We start from the raw sequence: 21,796 nt of genomic DNA, 5'->3' as shown, positions 1-21,796 counted from the left end.
TAATTGCGAGCGAAGCTCGGATGTAGCTACGCTTTGGTGTCTGAAGGCCCGTTTGGGCCGTGGGATAGCCCTGCTCTGAGGTGCAGTTTGTACATGCGAAACACGGGCCACAGGACAGGAAGGTACCGGGTGCTGAGGCGAGCAGGGTAAGCACAGCCGGTCCTGAGAGAAGCGGAGCCAAGGGGCAGGGCAGGGAGGCCTATGGGAGCGCCGCACATAGAAGAAGTAGCCGATACGTGGACGCTTCGCCAACTCGGCTTGGGCCGGGCGTTACCGGGCCGGGCCCGCCCGGCAGGAGGGGTCCCGGCCCTGCCCTGAGGGCTGGCGAGTAGAACCCGGCTCTCCCCTTAGGAGTCTGTGAGTCCCCCGGGTTCCCCGTCTCCGCCCTTTCGACCCTCTCGCCAGCTGGGATCCGGGCTCCAGGCTGCAGGGCGTAACAGCAACCGCAGGGGCACACCGGCCAAAGACGGACGGGACGAGCCCCGCCGCCACCCTCACGGTTACCGACCCGTGCGCTAGCAGCGGCTTAGCACCAGCGCCCCGCTGAGAAGCACTGCGCATGCGCCGCCCGTCGGCGGGCAGGGCGTGCTGACGGAGGGACGGGCAGGCAGCTTCACCGCCACTACTGCGCAAACTCCCCCGTCGGCGCATGCGCGCACGGCCCTGCGCCGCGCAGCCGCCTGCCCTTTCCCTCCTCCCTGCCCCCCCCCTCAGGTAGCGATGGCAGCGAGTGACGGGGAAACGGCCCAGCAACAAGTGAGCGGCGGTGGGGGTGAGGGGGGCTGCGAGGAGCAGCGCGTGTGCGCTCGGGGTGTCACGGTCCCGCCCCGCGGCGTCCTCGGTCAGGCAGCATGAGCGCCGCCTCGAAAGCGGTGGCTTCTGGTGGCTTCTGGTGAACCCCGGCCTTGCGAGGGGCTCCGTGCCCACGGGCCGCGGTGCGGCCCAAGTGGCAGCGCGATTGTCTTTGTTCAGGCACCAACGGGTGGCTGCATATTTGCACTGAAGAGCCATTTCAGGTGTCCAGTTTGTAGGTGGAAGGTGGCTGTCCGGTTTTTACGGGAGCTTGCTGGATAAATTTATTCAGTCTTAGCAAGAACTAGTGCCAGGGCCTTGGGGTTTTTCTCCTGCTGGGGGATGACCCAGCTAGGAGGGGCACTGTTTGGGAACTGCAGGGATGTGTTGTAGCTGCCCCGTGTCACTTTACTCACCTTGTCACTGCTGAGATATACAGGATTATCCACAGAAATGCAAAAGCTGGTGTGTGTACGGAAGAACTGAGCGAAGTTTGCTTATGCTGTGAATCAGGACTGGATCCCCAATATTTATGGCCTTCCAGCGTACTGAGTCTTGTCATGTTTGTAAATAAGCTGTAGAAGAGCAAGACTTAAAACTGTGATTGGCATGTAAGGTTGTGGGCTTTGGGGGCGTTTACTTATTTTTGCATAATGGTTTTTCTAGATTGATGAAATTGAAGCCCTTTCATCCATATATGGTGAAGATTGGTGTGTTGTTGATGAAGATGAAAAAATCTATTGCATTAAGATTAATGATTGTCTGGATCAACCAAAATGGACCCTCTGTCTGCAGGTATAGTGGCGTTAAGGAGTTTGGCACAGAATTTGCAGTTGGACTGATGCAGGCAAAATCTTGTGCCTGCATGAAGCCCTTTTAAATACAATGCATTATCTACTCTGATGGATTAAGGAGCTTTTGGATTGGAATCTGTGATAGACTTTAGAGTGATTGTTCCTGTAACACATCAATGTGCTTGTGACATCTTCAGTAGTTACATATCCTAATTCCATACCTGCAAAAACTAATTTCAATGTTATTCTTCAAAGACTAATTTTTAAAATACTTTTTACAATGACTTTGTGTAGGATGCCTCAGTGAATCTGCTGCAATTGCTTCGAGATTTACTTTCTGGAACGTGTGGATACAAAATGAAATTCAGATCAACTTAACTGAATAACTTGCTGCTTTATGTTTACAGAACTGAAAACAGTAAGTTTACTTAGTGGAAGAAACACTGTAGTGTCTACTTATGGAAGTGCAGTGCCACTTAAATAAGTCCAGTAACCATGTACGCAGCTCCTTTCAAATTTCTTCTGCACTTTATTTTGCATAACACTTCATCTACAAAAAATGCACCATGAAATGTAATATTTGTATGCATTACCATTATTGGAATACTAAATACAGATATTCAGGTTTTCTTGTCATTCTGTAACAACATAGCCAACTATTTTCTTCATTTGTAACACTGATTGTAGTCCTAGTGCTCGACATCAGAGGCCATCAGTAAAGGTCAGCTAGCTGAGAGGAGTAGTCCAGTGAATACTTATCCTGAAATATCTTTCAGGTGATTTTGCCGCCAGGATATCCAACTGCAGAGCCACCTATTTATCAACTAAAGTAAGTGAAATTTTCTTTCAAACATTTGTATTTCTTTTTTGAATTACCACTGTTAATTGTTTACAGTGTAAGTTGAAGTTTAGTTAACTCCTTGAATTAAACTATACTGGGGGATGGGGGATGTTTCCAGCAAGAATATTCTATTCTTTCTCCTGAGTTAGCCTGCTGGAACTCCCTATGACAGTTTGCTGTCTTCCCTCAACTCTAATTCTTGCAGCATTATTTTGTGGCAAGGCAGCAATTAGACTGTGGAGGTATGGTGGCTGCTGCCTGTTGTGTTGGACAGTGATGTCTCATCGCTTCCTTGGGTGTCCCTCTCTTGTCTGGATCCTTGTTTCAGATTGTAAGGCATGCTTTTCATCTGAGCCCTGGCTCTTCTTGGGATGGAGCCGTGGCATGTGCCATCTTCCTATTTTCCTTCCCTGCTCTCCCCTCGTCTCCTGACATGTAAACAAGATGGGAATGGAGATGTGTAAGCCAGGTCCCTGATTTGGATGATAGAGGGACTTGCAGGGCATGACACACAACATATCTACTGAGTTTTGGTCAGCAGTATTTACAAGGCAATACAAAATAGCACTGGTAAACTTGAGGCAAAGTGTATAGTTTAATATGAGACCAGGAGAATACAGGTACAGAGCTGAAGGGTCATTCTAAGTATAATAGGTACTATGGTGCTGACTGAGTTGGAAAAGTAAACTAATAATCATAGAATCATAGAATAGTTTGGGTTGGAAGGGACCTTTAAAGGTCATCTAGTCCCACCTCCCTGCCATGGGCAGGGACATCTTCAACTAGATCAAGTTGCTCAGAGCCCCGTCCAACCTGACGTTGAATGTTTCCAGGGATGGGGCATCCACCACCTCTCTGGGCAACCTGTGCCAGTGGTTCACCACCCTCAGCGTAAAAAATTTCTTCCTTATACCTAGTCTCAATCTACCCCCCTTTAGTTTAAAGCCATTCCCCCTTGTCCTGTCGCAACAGGCCCTGCTAAAAAGTTTGCCGCCATCTTTCTTACAAGCCCCCTTTAAGTACTGATGGGCTTACTAATACGTAAGGTGACTCTGGAATGACAATGGCCTACCATGAAAAACAGGTCCAGCTTTCTTACCTGAGGTAAGAAAAGGCAGCCCAAGTTCGGAGTCTTGAAGGAGAACTGGGTGATCATGTTTTTACCAAGATGTTTACAGCTGGAATCTTGTTAAGTGGGAATGACTGACAATGTTTTATTTTCAAGGTGTTTGTCACATTGATTTTAAAATGAATGTTTGCTGAGGTGTTGGAATCAGTGTATGGGCACAATTTTCATTGTATTTCTTTTCATTCTAGTGCCCCTTGGCTTCAAGGACAAGATTATATGGAACTAGCAAATAGCTTGGAAGAAATATATGTGTAAGTTAGAGACTGTGGAATATAGTAAAGGGGGACAATGTATTTTCAGTTTCATGCCCTGCTCAATGTATGCTTTTGAAGTACCTGCATGAACTAGTAGTTGTGAAGTGATTGCTACAATAGCCATAAAACAGCAGGCATCTTTTATAAATCTAACAATTAAAGATGCCGTGTATTTACTAAGCATTTTGCAAGAACAAATTGTGTTAAACTCTGACAAATTTCTTTTATATTGTTTAGACCTGGTGTTCTATAAGGATAGAAGTCTTCATTTTGACTCCCTTTAGAATCTATGAGATTGCTTATGAATTGGTGCTATGAAGTATGAGATTTCTGCATCTATTCTGCATTTGAATGTTAAACTGCAGGATGTGGAAACATTTGTTCGTGTCTTAGAGCGTAAGTGGCAAAACAGTTTTTCTTAAAAGATAGCTAAGGGATAAGTAGGTTTTAAAACAGATTAAACACGTGCAGAATCTATTAACTAGAATCTGTAACGTGGCAGACTGTTTATTATCACAGTGTGCAGCTAACAACAACACATAATGCATGAGAATAAACGGAACATTTAGAAATACTCAAATTACGTGTTTTTGAATTGCTGTGAAATTGGGGTAGTAAATGTAGTAATTTTATATGGTTTATTTAATTTTTTCAGATCCCAAAGATAATATAAACTAAATGAAATGAAAATATGTCATAAGGAAGCACAGTCACGCCCAAAATACTGAAATCTGAACATCTTGCATAAGAAATGTTTTTTAATGCCATAAAATACAGAAGAGAGCACTTAGCTTGCATGAGGGTTTTTTATCTAATTACTCAGTTACTTTGATTAACTGGATTTCTTATCTACTTAAGCAACAGATAATTTAAGCAAGTAAAATTGAATTTGAAGTGTTAAAAATGCACAAGGATTTCAAGTGAAAAGTTCTATGGGATCATATTAACCTCAGTTGTTCAGTGGAGCAAAAAGGACAGAGATTGTCCTTAACTCTGTCCAGATTCATAGGGTTTGCTGGAACCGGAGGTAGAGCTGCTGTAAGTGGTTCTTCAAATGTCCTGAGCATCTGGCGCAAGTTGCCGTATGAGGACTGTGAGGAGAAGTAGCAGGGTTGTGAAGCACTTTTTTCTTTTTTTTTTTTTTTTCTTTTTTTCTTCCCCCCCTGCAGTCTTGTAGACTGTTAAATTGTGGTGGTTAGATCAGTCCCTTGCAGCTCCATTCTGTCTATATCAGTTGCTGTTCAGAGTCCTCCCTGGTCTCCTCTCATTTTTGTTTCTTCAGCAGGAAGTGAATGTGTTTGTACTTTAGGCCATATATGTCATTTTAGTCTGTTCAGAAACCTTCCAGGGTAGTCACTGATGTGCACAGTGTTTGTGAAAGCCTTTTATCTATCCAATGTCTAAATAGTTGTCAAGTAAACAGAGGTACTCCGCATTGTTTACAATGTGTTTTTACCAGGTTTCAAGTCCCTAGTGATCTAAATTACTTAGTTCTGCAATCTAAACCAATATGAACTATACTGTCCATCACTGTCTTCTCAAGGAGGTGGAAAAAGCAGATAATTAGAGATCACAAATCTGTTTTGGGAGACCCAAAGTTCTTAGAAGTTAAAAATGTAGCAAATATTTGAATTTCTTTTTCTTTTTCTCCAGATATTTTTCTGGTAAGACTTTTATTCAATTCTGTTTCATGACTTAGACACAAGTAACAAGAAAAATAGAAACATAGAAAGGTAACCTTTGAGACTAAGTGTAATTTGTGAATAAGCAGAAACTGAAATTGGGTTATAGCTGAAGAAATTGCTATTTACTTGTGCAAAACAGAGAAATCTTATTCATTGTCTAATCTCTCTGATTCCATCATTAAAACAAATATAGTTCTTCATGTATTAAAGTAGTGTCCTGGTTTCAGCTGGGATAGAGTTAATTTCCTTCCTAGTAGCTGGTACAGTGCTGTGTTTTGGATTTACTATGAGAATAATGTTGATAACACACTGATGTTTTAGTTGTTGCTAAGTAGTGCTTACACTAGTCAAGGGCTTTTCAGCTTCTCATGCCCTGCCAGCGAGAAGCTGGGAGGGGGCACAGCCAGGACAGCTGACCCAAACTGGCCAAAGGGGTATTCCATACCATGTGTCATCATGCTCAGCATATAAACTGGGGGGAGTTGGCCCGGGCTGCTCGGGAACTGGCGGGGCATCGGTCGGCAAGCAATTGCATTGTGCATCACTTATATATTCTTTTATCATTATTACTACTATTTTTCCCTTCCTTTTCTTCTTTTGTCTTTATCTCAACCCATGAATTTTACTTTTTTTTTTCTCCCTGATTCTCTCCCCCATCCCACTGGGGGGCGGGGGGAGTGAGCGAACGGCTGGGTGGGGTTTAGCTGCCTGCCGGGTTAAACCACAACAAGTAGTGCTTCTGTATGATAAGAAGCAGCATGAAATCAGGACATTGAATTGTTCTGGAGTTTGTCCAGATTTTGAAGACAGAGCTACAAGGTTATAAATTCCTTATTTTTGCTTGAATGTTTTTCTTAAAGTATGTATATTTGTTTGAATTTCTGATTGCATTCAGGAGTAGTGCTGTATACATTAAGCAAAGTAAGAGTTTAAAAATGTAATTCCATCACTGACATGTACTTATGTGGTGCCCCGGATGGTGGCAGTAAGAATAAAATTAATGAGAAACCATGAGTTATCTACAGCTCTAAACCTTTAGTTCTGTTTTTGAGACAAACATGCACAGTTCATAAACATATTAAAATATAATTACAAAGGCAACTTTTCGGGACACCATTTTAAATATATTTTGGGTTGTTTGGGTCCTCCTGCACATTAAGGCAGTGTTTCTTAACTCTGAATATGCACATAAAAAACATGTTCATCTCATCCTCCCCCAGTAGCTTAATACACACCTGTGCCCCCTGACTAAGGACTCCTAGACCTAAATCCTTACCTCCGTGTCCTATAGGACTGCTTGTTACCCTAACTCTAGCATATCAGTCCCATGCTCCACTGTGTCTACTGCCACTGACCTACTATCACAGTCCACCAAGATCAGCCTCTGGTGTGTGTGCACTGACTGCTTGAGGGGGAAGAGAAGTGGCACTGTTCCAAGGAAGAGCCCCCCTCCCGAACAAAGGGAAAGAAGAGTCCCCTATAGCCACAGAGCGGCTGAAGGAGCTCACCACTGGCAGTGCGGTACTTTTTGTAGAGAAAACTGATCCAGGGCAAGCTCTAAGGCTAGACATCCTGTCTTGGTATTCTTTTGAAAATACTGAGGACTGTCCAACTTACTCTGCTCACAGTTGCTTTCCCTTTCTTTAGTGGCCAGAAAGTTTCCGTCAGTTGCCTGTTTTCCTCCAGCATTGGTGCTTTTAATGTTTAAAAAAAAAAAAAGCAAGCCACAAAGAGAGTATGTAATGATGCAGATATCATGTGTTTCACCCAGTGAACTACTAAGACAGAACTTTCCACAAGCCTGTCTAAGCTCCTTATCTCACTAGATTATAATGTTCTATTTCTGCATGTCTGAAATCTGTATGTTATTTGGTGTACTTTCCAAGCGAAATCCACAAAAATGATTCTTTGTTCACTCTGAGTTTTCACTTCCAGACAGAACCTTGGTGAAAGTATACTTTATTTATGGGTGGAGAAGATACGAGAAGTTCTGATAGAAAAGGCACAGTCATCAGATCCAGGTACTTCAGAAAATACACGGGTTTTTCAGTTTCCTTCTTGTTCAACTGCAAAGAAAGATTTCATTACAAGTTAAAGCTTTATGCCCAGTTTTGTATTGGATCTAAATAACAGAAAACAACAGTCTCCAGTGTCATGGCTTACTGTTTTACAGTGATAGCTTCCCTTTCTAAAAAGCAGTAGAGCAAAAAAGGAAGGGGGTGGCCTCAGTGAACTAGAACAAGGTCCTCAATTCTCTCAGGAATTAAATTACTTTCATGAAAGCAGAGTGCTGCACACAGATACATTATGCATTGTCCTCTGTTCTGCAAAGGAATCATTCATATCAGTAATTAATTTCTGGTGCTGAGGGCACTCTTGGAGGATTGGAATTAGCCTCAAGAGAAGATAAACTTCAGTGGAATATACAGACAAATGACCAAGTAGTCTGTCTTAATTGCATTTTACTATATTGGGATAAGAAGTACATCATCACTAGAGTTGCAGTGATTCTTCTGCTGGTACTCTTATAGTGATAGTGTTTGTGTAAATTCACAGTTGTTCTTTCAAAAAGTAGGGGTTTTTGTGGGGTTTTTTGTGCATTAAAATGCTAAACTGCTATGAAATGCATGAGTGACATGCATGCATGCACTTGTGGCAAAAGGAAATAGAAATATTTTTCTGTCATGGATGTTAGCTTAGTCCTGTGAGGAATAAAAGACTGAAGAGGAAAAAAAAGTGTATTTTCAGTGCTTCTTCATGATAAGGTCTAGTTTTAGTCTTTCAATAAACTGTGCATTTTGTTGCTACATCACAGACATTTAAAAAGTCATTTTTCATTGACACGACTAAAGGAGTGGATACTGAGAAGTGGAAATTTTACTGACAATATTGGAAGTTTATTGGGTGTTTCGACATCAACCCTGTGGCTTCTACTTAATACATCTAATGATTTTTCTAGGCCTTTTGAACATGCTATATCACCCCTCTGCTTTTTTATTGAAAATACCTATGTTATAAAAGCTGCATCATCACCACATCATAAGCCCTCTAAATAGGAAATTAGATTGTGATATATTAACTTGTCTGTATGGTAGAGTCCTTCTAAATCCAGTTGCCAGAGCACTAGCTGTGTGTGATATTTACTCTTTTGCTATTGACTATTATTTTTTGTATGTCCTATGCATGAGGGAAAATAGGATTTTTGGAATCCCGGAGTGCTTGAAACATGTCCAGAGAGATGTTTCAAGTATGATGATTTTATAACCTCATGAAGTAGCATTAACAACAGGTTTATGTTTTTCCCAAAATGACCAATAAATGACTGGAGTTCTTGTGAAACATCAGATTATTTTGGTCTTTCAATTCAGATATGGTAGCATTGTAAATGTTTAATGGAAATGGTAAACATTATTGTTCTTTTCTTCTTAGAAATAGTAGTTAGGTAGTACTGAAACAGAAGATATTATGCAAGGATCCCATAGCATGAGTATTGTATTCCTAATTCTAAGCAAGATTTTAGTTAATGCTGGACTAAGAATTTCTGGGTTTTGTTGTAATCATTTAACTTGTCTTACAAAAAAATGTGTAATAAATTCTACTACTTGTATCTTAATAGAACCAGATATTAAGAAAACCAGTGAAGAAGTTGATGAAGATGATGGAGATGATTTTATTCTAGACTATCAGCCCATTCAGGAAGATCCAGTTAAAATGTTAAATTACATTACATCTGAAAGTCAAGAAGGTAAAAAATACTCCCTTGTTAATTCTGATGAAATAATTTAGAAGAGAGAGGCCTTAAGATTCTGTTTTTCTACTTGGCTTTTGAGTAAAATAAATAACATTAAAATTATAATAAAGATTAATAAGAATCGTAAAAAAAATGCAACATATTTTGGTGGTTCTGTATGTCATCTTGTGTACTTAACTTTAACAAATCCCTTTTTTAAAGTTGAGACATTCTTTACTTATGTAGCCATATACATTGTTTCACTACCCTTAAAAGAAAACAACCGCTTCCTTGTTTGTGATCAGTAGATGAAGAACTGCCATCCATACATCATGGAAACCCAATCACGGATCGAAGGAGTACTTTCCAGGCACATCTGGCTCCTGTGGTGACACCCAGACAAGTTAGTAGAGATCAGTTCTACTCTTTTTGTCTGCAGTTTGAGCTTGACAAAATATTGCTGAAATCCTTGGGGTTAGCCAAATGTATCTGTCTGCATCTTTGTGTGATAATGCTGTCTGAGTAGTCGTCAGTTTCTCGCTTTCACTGTCAGCTAAGTAGCTCTAAATATCAGCTCTGCAGTGCTTCCTGCTATTCTTTACCATTAAGTGCATTAGATGTAAGAGAATAGGAATATCAAAATTTGTTGGATATTGGCAGATTTATCAGATGATATTTGGAAGCTACCGAGCCTGCCATATGTTACTTGGAAAATTAACTAAAATGGGTTTATAAATGTTTTCCCTCCTTCGGAAAGGACTTCTGTTGAGAAATACACTTGGATAATGCATGAGTAAATTTTTTCTAGACCTAAGTGAGAGGGGTAAGCATGCTTCTAGAGTTGTATTTGCCTACAACTAGAAAAAAATTCTGCACTAGTTCCTGTCTCTTACTGGAATCAGTGGTGAGTGTAGACCTAGACAGAGCGCTAGGAAAGGGCAGCTATGTTTTGTTTCCTATCATGCTTCCCCTCTTTCAGCAGTTTAACACAAGGTAAAGAAAGTATCCTTGTGTTTAATATTACTGATTTATTTTTTTTTATCCTCTGTGGAATTTGTCCAGTTGCTTCTTGCACCAGAATTAACTTTGAGAATCAACAACATTGTATGCCTTTCTGTGTTTGCTGTGAATCAGCCACTCATAATTTTGGTGCACCTCTCCGATTTCTCTATGCAGTTTGGATTTTTATAGACATCTATCATATTTTGTAGACCTTAGTTTTCTGTTTTCCAGGCTGAAGACCCCCAGTCCATTTTGGTGCTTTGTAGATGTAGGCTGTTCTGCACAGCCTACATATGCTCCAACCTTTTTATGATGCAGACTAGAACTATACACAACACTGAAGATGCAATCACTCCAAGGATTTATAGAGTGGTGTAAAGAGTTTTTCTGTTTTCCATGTTCTTTTCCTAGTAATACCTTTTAGTTTACTTTTTTGACCTCTACTGAGCAGAGTGGTGTTTTCATAGAAATGTCTGTTACAACCCCAAGGTCTCTTTGCAAATGCTGATAACTAGTTTGGAGTCACTTTGTATGTCACTTTGTGTCTGTTAACATCAGTCTCCTTTGATGATCCCTGTTTAGTGTGGAAACTACTGACGTACTCATCTTTTCTTGTCATTAACTGAGAGTTGAACCTTGAGAGGATTTTCCTCTTTCCTTTTATCCAATTCTAGCTTTTATTTTAAGAATTTTTTGGTAAGGGATCTTGTCAAATGCTTTTTGAAATTCCAGGTAAGCTGGATCAGCTACATGCTCAGTGACTCTGAAAGAATGTTGACAGATTGACAGAGTTTTGAGGCATATTTCTCTTAATAAAAGCTGTAACATTTTAAGCTGTCTGTGACTTTTTTGTTTTTTGTTTTTTTTTAACTTCATCTCCATTAGTTTGCCTAGTATGGACATAAGACCTATTGGTCTTTAGTTCCCTACATCCTTCCTGGAGTACTTTTGAGATGCTGGTATCACATCAGTCACCTTATGCTGCAGAAATAGTTTTAACTGGTAGGTTAGATATCTTAGCTATAGTTCAACAGCTTCATACTCCAATTCCCTTTAAACTTTTAAATAAATATGATCTGGTTTTGCTGATTTGTTTCTATTTGTTTTATTAGCTTGCTCAACCTTATTCTGTGGTTAGGCTCCACTATATCATCCTTGCCTGACCTTTTAAGTTCATAAATACTGCACATTCATTTAGGTTTTTGTGCTACCATTTAGGTTTTTGTGCTACAGCTTGGTCTTCTTCAAGTGATTCTTTTATATATATTATATATATTTATGTGCTGGAAGTACAGCTCTCTGGTAAGCTTCAGCGTCTTAATGTGTTTGAGGAAAAAATTATTATTAATTTTATTTTTACACCTTCAAAAATGTGCTGTGCTTTTCACATCTATCTTGTCATCTATCTTATTTTTCTCTTATCTGGATACAACTTGAGCTTTTTTGAACACACTTTCAGCTTTTTTGAACACACTTTCAGCTTTTTTGAGCAGTTCTTTTACTGCTTGCAAAGTGAAAGTAATTTTATTCATTAGGTTAATGTGGAATAACCCCGTGTTTTAAACTACTCAGTACATTACCATTTTCATTAAAGTAGCACTGCACTTCAGGGGCTTTCTTAGCTGTGCGAAGTCCCTATGAACTGTGAGTCCCTATGAACTGTGTTGCTTTAGAAAGGAAAGAAATTGGAATCATTGGCTTAATGTCCTTTTCTCATTTTAAAAACCTCTCAGTCTTTGATCATGATTGTTCCTACTTATGAGGAAGTCTGTACCTACAGACACGGGTTTCCAAAAGGGCGGATCTGTGTCAAGAAATACTACTCACTTAAAGCAGGTTGTTTCCCTTTCGCATGCAAAGACATTTTTAATTTCTTCTTTTATGATTTTTTTTTTTAAAGACAACATATACTCAATAAACCCAGGAATTTCCAGTCAAGACTTATTGGTATGTGGTTAGTGTAAAGATAGAGCAATTCCCCAAGTGTCAAATCCATCTTGTTTCACAGAGCCTTGCTTGTGAGGTGATTGGTCTTCAGACTGCAGGGAAGCTTTACTGTGGTATGGAACTCTTTTTTTCTGAAAGAAAGCCAAGAGGTGGGGAATGGGGTAAACACTGCACCTGTAATGAAAGCTGGCTTCTTTACCAGCTGAAGTGATTAGTGTGTGCCCATAATACTTTATCTGCATAATCTATATGCTGCAATGATATTCATCGATATTTTAAGACAGTACACAGATTGCTCCTTTATTGAGTATTTTTAATAGTGGAACTTGACTTCTAATGTAGTTTTCAATAATGATAGCCAGAGTAATACTGTAGTTACTTACGTAACAGAATATGTTAGCATAGACCTTATGGGGCAAAGAAAGTGATAGGCATATTTCAGGTAGCAGGCTATATTTAGTACCATTGCTTTTCCTTGTCTTAATTTGGCTTATTCTGACATTTAGAATGTATGTGGTTCTTGGACTTGACACTGATTTAGTAAGGTGGGGCTAAGAACTGATCTGTTGTTTAAGCATCCTGTGTCTTTTATGAGCAGGTGCCTCGTTGACATGTAGAGAATTACATCCCTTAATTCCCTAAAGCAGGAATAATAGAAGGGGGAACAGGAGGAAAAAAAAAAGGCTCAGGAGCTACAACAGGAAAAAGGATAAACTATTGCTTAGCTGTAAGATGTCTGTCTTGGAGGTTCATTGCTAATACAGAAACATAATGAATCTTTAAGGTATGTTTTTAGGAGCCTGGTAGCTGACAAATAACTAATGTCAAAGGTGGTGATAATTTCATATGCTTTGTACCCTAAGTCCATGTACTGAAATGTATTTATGGAAGTGTATTAAGTAATACAAGTTGTCTTTCTTCAGTATTCCACTTTAGGGGGAAAAAGGGAGAAAACAGGTGTCTGAAGCAATGTTCTCCATTAATAATAGGAGTTTTTTCATTGAGGTATCTTATATTTGAGGTGATTTTTGTAAGCTGAATTTCTTCCAGAAGAATTGGAAATAGCACAGTATAGCTAAGACAGATATTAAATATGTATATTGATTACTCCTCAGAGACATTTTTCTTTGGAGTGGAAGGCAATTCACTTGCCAAGCATGTTTTCTCAAGCTTTCTCAGCTTCAGTAAGGTTTTGCTCAAAGTAATATTAATTTTGTATTATGTACTAAAACAATGTCTTGATCAAAGCTCTCCTTTTTGCTAGACCAAATTGGAAAGCGTTGACCAATTGCTAGCTTGTTTAATTAGAAACGGAAGATGAACTGATATTTGATAAATGTTTTGAATTTGGTGGTACTTAAGAGCAGAGAGATGGAAATGATGGGAATATGTTTTCTGGGAAATACTGACACTTTCAGTCCCATAATAGAATGTTTTTTGTTTTTTTTTATTATTATTCTTTCTGTGAAATGGAAACTGGGGAAAAAAGTATGCTTGAGGAAAAAGGAAAAACTTGAAATGTAGTAGAGCTTACTAAACATCACACGTTTTTGTGAAATAGGTAAAAGCAGCGTGTAACGGGAAAACGTATGTCAAGTTGTGTTATATTCCAGCTTAATGTTACAGTTCAAAAAAGTAAGCAGGTGTAATTGATATGTAATACCAATTAAAAATGTTTTCTAGATCTTACTGTCTCTCTTGTTTAGTAAAGTGATTTGACACTTCTACATCTTCAGCAATAACATGAATGTACACAGTGTACAAATTCAAGGAACAGCTGTTTTCAGTATCCCAGAAAAATGATTTGAAACTAGCATGAGGGTACTGAGAAGCTGCTTCTTGAGTTATCACACTGAATATTTAATTCATTTTATGTCAAAGTGTAAAACTGTTTCATTATAGTATTAAGAAGGAGATGTTTGTTTAGCAGTGATACTGAGATGGTGTGTATGAAATCCCCATTATAAAAGAAAGCTTACTTCTGTTTTTTTAAAGGTAAAGAGAGTTCTTGAAAAATTGTATGAGAACAAGAAAATTGCAAGTGCTACCCACAACATATATGCATACAGGTGAGAGATGAGTACTGACTTTTTTTTTGTTTTCCTCCCCAGTGTTCTTTGACAAATGAGTGCAGGACATGAGAAAAGTAAAATCCGTCAAAGAAATTCCTTGCTATTAAATCTTTATGGGAGTGGGTTTCTTATTTGTATGGTAAAGGTTTTAGGCTGTATTTTGAATTTGAGGTCAAGAAAGTAGAACATATAGTAGGAAATGTGTTAAGGTAGTAAAGCAGCATTGGAAATAAAAAAAGACTGGAAGTCGATGTGAACATGTGTTGTTATACTTTGTGTAGTATGTATGAGCATGGAAATGCTACATCATCCTGAACTAGATGTGTTTTTACTTGGGCAAGTAACTTTTTTCCCCCCAACCTTATATTTAGAAATAGCTGAAAATTTTTAGTTGAAATAAGAGCTGAAACAGAAAGCCTGATGCAGACATCTGGCGTATGAAATTACAGCTGAAATACGAGAAACTTCAGGGAAAATGAGAAACAGATAAAAATGAGTTTCGCAATGGTCTGTTTCTGGCAACTTTTGTGAACACAGCTTACGTGAAATGAGTTGGTCTCAGTCCAGATAGTGACGTAGGTTTTCTGAGCAATGTAAGTGACAGTAAAAGGAGCCCCTTTCATTACTGGAGGAACCAGTCGTCTGAAAAAGCATGTATAGACACTGATCCATTCATGCACGTCCTGGCGTGATCCTAATGAAACGTGAAATGAGAGCAAGTGAAAGCTTACTTTACCAAAAAGTCTACCTAAGTAAAACGTTTCTGTAAAGAGGGGATTTCTGTTGTTGCTGATGATGATCTGGCTTCTTTCACTCATACTATCTAAATACACTTCAAAAAAGCAACAGAAACATACTTATTGCTTCGTATTTGTTATCTAGTGCCACAAGCCTCTTTGTCATTGTGTCACGTGTGTATTAACAAAGTTCGGAAATTATGAAATCAATTGGTAACAAACATTAGACCTCTGAACATTACTTCCAGAAAATTAGACCTGGGCAGCTGTCCTTTATATGAAACAATACACCCCAAAGTTTCCCGGGGTGCCCTCTGAGGAAGGACATGACATGGAGAATCTGAAGGTAGATTTCAGTAATAGTTTCACACTACTGCTGAAATATAGACCTAATTATTCATAATATTTTTGTCCAAGTTCTTCCGACTTGTGGGTGCGTACCATAATTTGAACCTGTACCTGAAGTTGATTTGAGCTAGGTGTAATTCTTAGGCTAAAAACCTAGGGGTTTTTCTTATTAGGGACTTTATACTGGTAATGAGACTGGAGTTTAACCTGAAGTAGCTAAAGTCTATGTAAAAGCTTCTCAAAACTTGTTCCACTGTACAGATAAATATTTGTGGTTTACCCTAAGCCTCATCCTGTTTTCATGTAAATGTCCTTAGTAGAGAAGTAGAATTGATAGACGTGTATGAAAGATGAAAGATCCCTGAGACTTCATTAATCATGTCAAAATGCTAGTTGATTTACATTTTTTGAATCTCTTTTATGTTCATTTTTTACTTTTTTTACTTTTTTTTCTTTTTAAGAATATACTGTGAAGATAAGCAGACATTCTTACAGGATTGTGAAGATGATGGGGAGACAGCAGCAGGTGGACGTCTTCTTCATCTTATGCAGGTTATAGAAATTAATCTTTGACTTCTGGAAGTCTTGAAGAGATTTTAAAAATCACTACAATGTAAATAAACTTGTAGAAGATTATTTTAATTCTTGCTCTGCTCTTAGCCAAATAGATGATTGTTTTCTTAAAGGTGAAAGAAAAAAACCAGACTGTTGCATGCCTGTAGTAAATTGGGATTTCCAAGTCTTGGATCATAGAAACAAGTAGTGTTTCATAGGTGGTAGTAATAGTTTGAACAGTTTGAAAGAGAAATAAGTTTTGATTCCTCTGCTTACTATGTGGTGCAAAGTGTATAGAAAATGGAAGACTGGAAGAAGCTGATTGACAGAATGTAACAGCTGACCTATGCACAACCTTTCATTCCGTTTCCTCAAATATTCGTAATAAAAAAAGACACTTATATATGAACTTGCAGAGTAGAGCTTCAAATGCAAAAGGTAGTGGGAGTGAAGGAGTTAAGTTTTTTTACCATTTAATTTGTTTCTTTGTGCTGTTTCCAGTTCTGGGTCCTTAGCCCTCATACTCACATATAATTTAGTTTTCAAGTGTTGAAATAATATTCCCTCGGCCAAGTTGCTACTTAATGTGAATCGAGATTGATAAATTTTGATTGACTGGCATGATGCAAACCCTAGTAAAACCATAAATAAAATACCATAACTACAAGGAACAGCTGGACACATCTTATGCAGTGTCTCAAGTCACTTAGCTATATCAGCACACTAATTACTGGTTTTAATTTTGATTTTTAGATTGATGTCCCCTTCACAACAAGGGTTTTCTTTCCTGTCCTTTGCTTGCTTGCTTGTATATTCTGTTGCTTAATGTGTTATACTCTTATTCCTGGAGACTGTTTTAAAGCTTTCTTTTTTTTATTTCAAAGCTTTCTTTTTTTTCTGAAAAAAATATAATTGATGGAAATATTTTGACATTTTTCATTTAGAACTTTTTGAAACTTCCTAAGTAACTCAAACCTGACTTGGGAGCGAAAACTTACTTTATGTAATGTATGCAACTATATGTGGTAAGTGTGAAAATATCATTGTAATAAAAAAAATGTAAAGAAACAACTCTGCAGTTACTGTACCTCAATTCGTTCTGAGCTTATCAGCTTTTTCTCAGCATGTTAATGTATACTTTTGAAAGTTGTCAGATTTACTGTGTCTAGGCACTTAACTTTTCATAAAAATCCAGTTTAGAAAGTGACATGAAGTTTCCCCTTTCAAATGTGAATGTGTCTTAAATCATATGGATCATCTCTCCATCTGTAGTCCTAGTTATTAGGAATATTTTTGTTCTGGAAGAGTACCTTGTTTCAGATAAACCTAGCGCTTCAGTCAAGATAGCACTTTCCAGTTACAAGAAACTGTATTTTAGATTAATTCTTTCGAAATTAAAGTTACAGTTAAAAAAAACTTCCCAACTACGTTTGGCATCGTTTACTGTGAACAGTTGCTTTAAAGTCTATACATAGACTTTATGGCTGATGTGTAAATGTAGAGTAGAAAATGCCTGTCACAAATCCTGCCCCAATCCTTCTTTCTTTTTTTCGTTTTTTATGTTATCCTTTTCATTTTAAAATTCTAAGAATATTTCTGTTTTCACAAATGATGATAGAATCTTCTAATAGTATTGTTCAAATTAGTCAAATATATTTTTTTTTCTCCTTAAAGGAGACGATGAATGGTTGTTAACATGCTTTATTGATAGCTAGCTCTTAAGGGATTTTTTTCACCTCCACCAAACCACCCTGATGCCTTGCAAACCGCAGTGTTTTTGCTCAGCCTTGTGCAATTAAAGCTGTGTGTGCTCTGTCTGGCTCTGAGCCATCTGTATGCATTAGCGTAGTACTGCGCAGGACTTGAGAGAAAGCTGTTCATAAGTGAAGACCTTCCAAAGAGATTTCAGATGCCTTAGAGCGACAAATTCAGGATCGTGGTCACTCATCATGCAAGACTAATTTGAGCAAAAATGCTAACTGGTGATTGTCACTACAATCCGTGTGTTACTACATTCCGTGCAGTAATGTCTATCTTTTATTTTGACAAGATGTGTGTTTCTCTCTGATACTTAGTCAATTGGCATTCCCTGTGTTACTAGTGTTTGCTGATGGTGGGGAGATCTTGAGCACAGAATTGCTGTAAGGCGGGATAAATGCCAGTTTTCAAGTCTAGTCAAGTCACATTTAGATTTTGTGAGAAGTAAAGCTGTCGAAGGCCTTCCACGTTTCTCGCCTTTAATTGCAGTAAGAGAAATCATCACTTCTGTTTAACTCTCTACTTGATTTTGTTACTTACAGTCTTAAAAAAGCTATATAAAGGTTGTTTAGTTCCTTTCAATCCTAATTGCTAATACAATTATTTCATGTTGTGTGAACTTTATATATGCCTTTTTGAATTCAGAAAGCAACTGCTTGGTTGTGAGGTACTAAGACTCAAACCTGGAAAATGCAGAGGTTTTTATGTATTATCCAGGTGCTGTTGCTAAGGTCTGCACATGGCAACAGTGCTAGCTTATGGCATTTTAGGTATCCATATGTATGCCTGTCTCCTGGCTGTTACTAGCCTCATCCAGCACCACTGCCAAAAATGTGGATAGACAGTCTGCTTAGTGACAGAGGTTCTCTGAAAATAAGAATTCATCATATCAAAGAATAATAAATGTAACTCAGTAATTTTCCCTTTAAGTAATGCCTGAAGCCTTTGACACATGAATGAGCAACTGTAGTGCACATGAAATAGCTTTGTGCCCTTTCTGAGGGATATATTGACTCATTTTACTTTGAATTTACCTTTGGGTAGGAGCTTGGAGAGGGAAACTTGCAACAACTGCTGGCTTTTAATTATTTGTTACCCTCTGATAACAACATATGTGTGACACAGACCTGACTGTAAGTTCTTCTTAAAAATGCAAGACAGTAGACTTTTTCTATGTTTAAAATAGGTGTCAACAGTAAAACTAGTTCAAGTAAAAAATAACAACTTTTCTTTCTTTCTTTTTTCTTTTTTTAAGCAGATTTTGAACGTCCACAATGTGTTAGTCGTGGTATCCCGCTGGTATGGAGGTATTCTCTTAGGACCAGATCGTTTTAAACATATAAACAATTGTGCAAGAAATGTACTTGTGGAATACAACTATGTACATTCAGTGGTAAGTTCCTGCCACTTAGAATGAAGGTGTTTGTATGTGAACTTGTGTAAATTGTCACTGTTGGATGAAGCCAGAAGAAAAGTAATATTACCTGTGTCATTCCCTGGTTGCTTTGATGCACTGATAGTATGCGTAGGCTCAGTGCAAAGGCTCCTGAAGAACTTTCAGAGAAGTTAGTGACTTGGTTTGTAAGTGTGAGGTGTGCAATAGAAGGGTGGCAGCCATTGAGGGCATTGATCCAGAACACAAATTTAAGGGTTGGGGGAGGATGGGAAGGGGAAATGCCTCTTTCTGTGTGTTCAGAAAACTGGAAGCTGCTCCTTCTCATGCTTACCTGTGCCACCAGTTCTAGTGTGTAGGCAGACTGAGCTTGGGAATCACTGTAACTAGTAGGCATTTTAAAAATTGAAAACTTTATTAGACCCAAAGAACTTTTCAGAATTATAGATGATAGACACCATTTAAAAAACAAGACTAGAAGAATTCAAACAAAGTAACATTAACTGTTACAGAAAAGATTAAGGGAAAATGTTTCAAGGGAACTTAAATAACTCGGGAGACAAAGTTCCAAATGTCTTTAAATGGCGTTTTACTAATATTCTTGATTTTTTAAACATTTCTTTTCTTCATCCTCAGAACAGCGTATTAGATATGTCTATGTACATTATAGTATGTAATTGGTAACAATAGAAAGTTTAAGACAGTAGGAAATAATTACTAATGGATACTTGAAAAAGTATGCAACTGTCAGTTTTCCTTTTTATATGAAAGTATCTAAGATTGCTGTGGCTGAAAGCTGAGCATTCTTCCCCATTCCTGCCCCTGCACTTTTCAGTTATTTGCTTTTTGCATTTTAGAGGTGCTTGTATATACTTACTGATTTACCTTCTTGGCAGTTTATCAATGTTCTCTTACTTGAAAGCGTTGCTTATAAGATAAAAAGAAACTAACAAGACTCTTAAGCATTATCCCTCAAGAGAAGGTTTAGTACCAAACATGACTTCTTTTTTTTTCTATTTTTAACAACTTAAATCAGACTGTATTTCTTTATTGTGTATTAACAAATGTATTTACCAGTGTCCATCAGAAAAATAACAGATGGAACTTAGGGTAATTACTATTCTAGTACCATAGATGTGGCTCTTGGAAGAAGTATTCTTATAGCTAACTCTCTTCAGAATAGCAGAATTCAAACATCCTGTTAGGGTCCGTTTCCCTCCCACGTGCAAGAGATAGAAAGGAGAAGATTAAAATGTCCCAGGTTCTGTCAGATATAGTGGCAGATTCCTTCACCATTTTGGGGAGTGCTTGCGATGAATGCCTACTGAAGAAAAATCTTGTTTTGTCAGAATTGGCAGTCAGAGTAAGCTGTATGTTACAATGTTGATCCAGCAAGACTGACAAAATTTTGTTTTTCCCAGTGTAGGTTTGTTTCACTTAGAGAAGCAGTTTTAAGGTACTGGCGTACAGTGTATCCCTTGATAAGGCCACATACACTCTAGAAGTAGTTTTGCAGTATAGTGTAGATGTATTCCTATACTGGTAACCTCTTCCTCGAGTGGAAATGGCTTAGATTATTTTTACATTATATACTTCTGTTGGCATAGCTATGGCTAAAATTTTATGATTGCTGAAGGCAGAAGTTTCTAAATAGCAAGATGAGCAGACAAATTATTGAACTTGAGTGGTTTATTATACAATGGTTAAATATTATACAACTCAAAACTTTCCTAAATCCCAGTGAACTATGAACGCTGTTCATATTGAAAATAATTCTCATGGGTGACCTTGAGAGAATGCTCACAGTATATAAGAATGTTGATTAAATTTTGAAATGCTTGTTTTTCATTTCAGGAAGAATCATCTAAACAAGCAGGAAAGAGCAAAAAGATAAGGAAGGACAACAAGAAGAGAATAGAACACTAATTTATTTTTTAAACTATAAAAGATTATTTTGCACATATTTATACAAAGAAAACATGGACACTATTGCCTTATACAATACAGCAGACATTTTGTATTCAGAAGAGAATTCAGTAAAGCTATAGATATATTTTCATCTTGTTCTGTGATTTCTTCGGCTGTTGTGAAGTAGAGCTTAAACACAAGTTTTCTGTATTCTTACACATTTCAGCTCTTTGCTTTGAGGGCATTGTAACATCTGGAACCATCTCCAGGAAAGCAGGGCTCCATCATGCGTAACGGTTACTTGGGAAGAGAAATGCCATCACTCCAAACGTCCCCCCCTTCCTTCTTCTTCCCCCAGCTTTATATGCTGAGCATGACGTCATATGATGTGGAATATCCCTTCGGTCAGTTTGGGTCAGCTGTCCCAGCTGTGTCCCCTCCCAACTTCTGACTCTGTGTAGGCACTGCTCAGCAGTAACGAAAACATCCCTGTGTCATCGACACTGTTTTCAGCACAAATCCAAAACATAGCCCCATCCTAGCTACTATGAAGAAAATTAACTCTATCCCAGCCAAAACCAGCACATACCACCGAAAAGGAAAGTCTGTGGCCTGGTGCTGTATGGCCTTGGGGAGCCTGGTCCTGCCCGTGCAGTTCTTGGTCATCCTAGATAGGGCCTGCCTGGTGACATAAGAAAGACTGAACATGGGTGATGAACTAAGAAATGTAAAGAAATTACTTCAAAATTTCTGTGAGGATTGTGCTGTGAGTGTCGGGGCTCTAGGAGCCTGTTGAAAAGCTGAGGGTTTAGTGTTGTATAATTAAAGGAACCAGTGATTTCAACAAAGAA

The 21,796-nt window shown here is 38.4% G+C and overlaps 1 protein-coding gene across 2 annotated transcripts; it reads left to right on the top strand.

The window, feature by feature from the left end:
* Window positions 1–703: 703 nt before the first annotated feature.
* On the top strand, window positions 704–21,087 carry IMPACT (impact RWD domain protein). Of its 2 annotated transcripts, none has more exons than XM_009285636.2 (11): window positions 704–756; window positions 1,459–1,587; window positions 2,363–2,415; window positions 3,745–3,807; window positions 7,431–7,516; window positions 9,112–9,240; window positions 9,534–9,628; window positions 14,170–14,243; window positions 15,793–15,883; window positions 18,903–19,037; window positions 20,892–21,087. In XM_009285636.2, the coding sequence occupies exons 1-11, from the start codon at window positions 721–723 to the stop codon at window positions 20,961–20,963; spliced, it is 963 nt and encodes a 320-aa protein (XP_009283911.1). In that variant the 5' UTR covers window positions 704–720; the 3' UTR covers window positions 20,964–21,087. The 2 variants fall into 2 exon arrangements, with proteins under 2 accessions (XP_009283911.1, XP_009283910.1); XM_009285635.2 differs by having other exon boundaries at window positions 9,531–9,628.
* Window positions 21,088–21,796: the final 709 nt, after the last annotated feature.

The sequence above is a fragment of the Aptenodytes forsteri genome, unplaced genomic scaffold, assembly GCF_000699145.1.
Source record: "Aptenodytes forsteri isolate BGI_AS27 unplaced genomic scaffold, ASM69914v1 Scaffold23, whole genome shotgun sequence".
NCBI classification, from domain to species: domain Eukaryota; kingdom Metazoa; phylum Chordata; class Aves; order Sphenisciformes; family Spheniscidae; genus Aptenodytes; species Aptenodytes forsteri.
The sequence above is the reverse complement of the archived record's forward strand: the minus strand, read 5'-3'. Positions and strand labels throughout refer to the sequence as shown.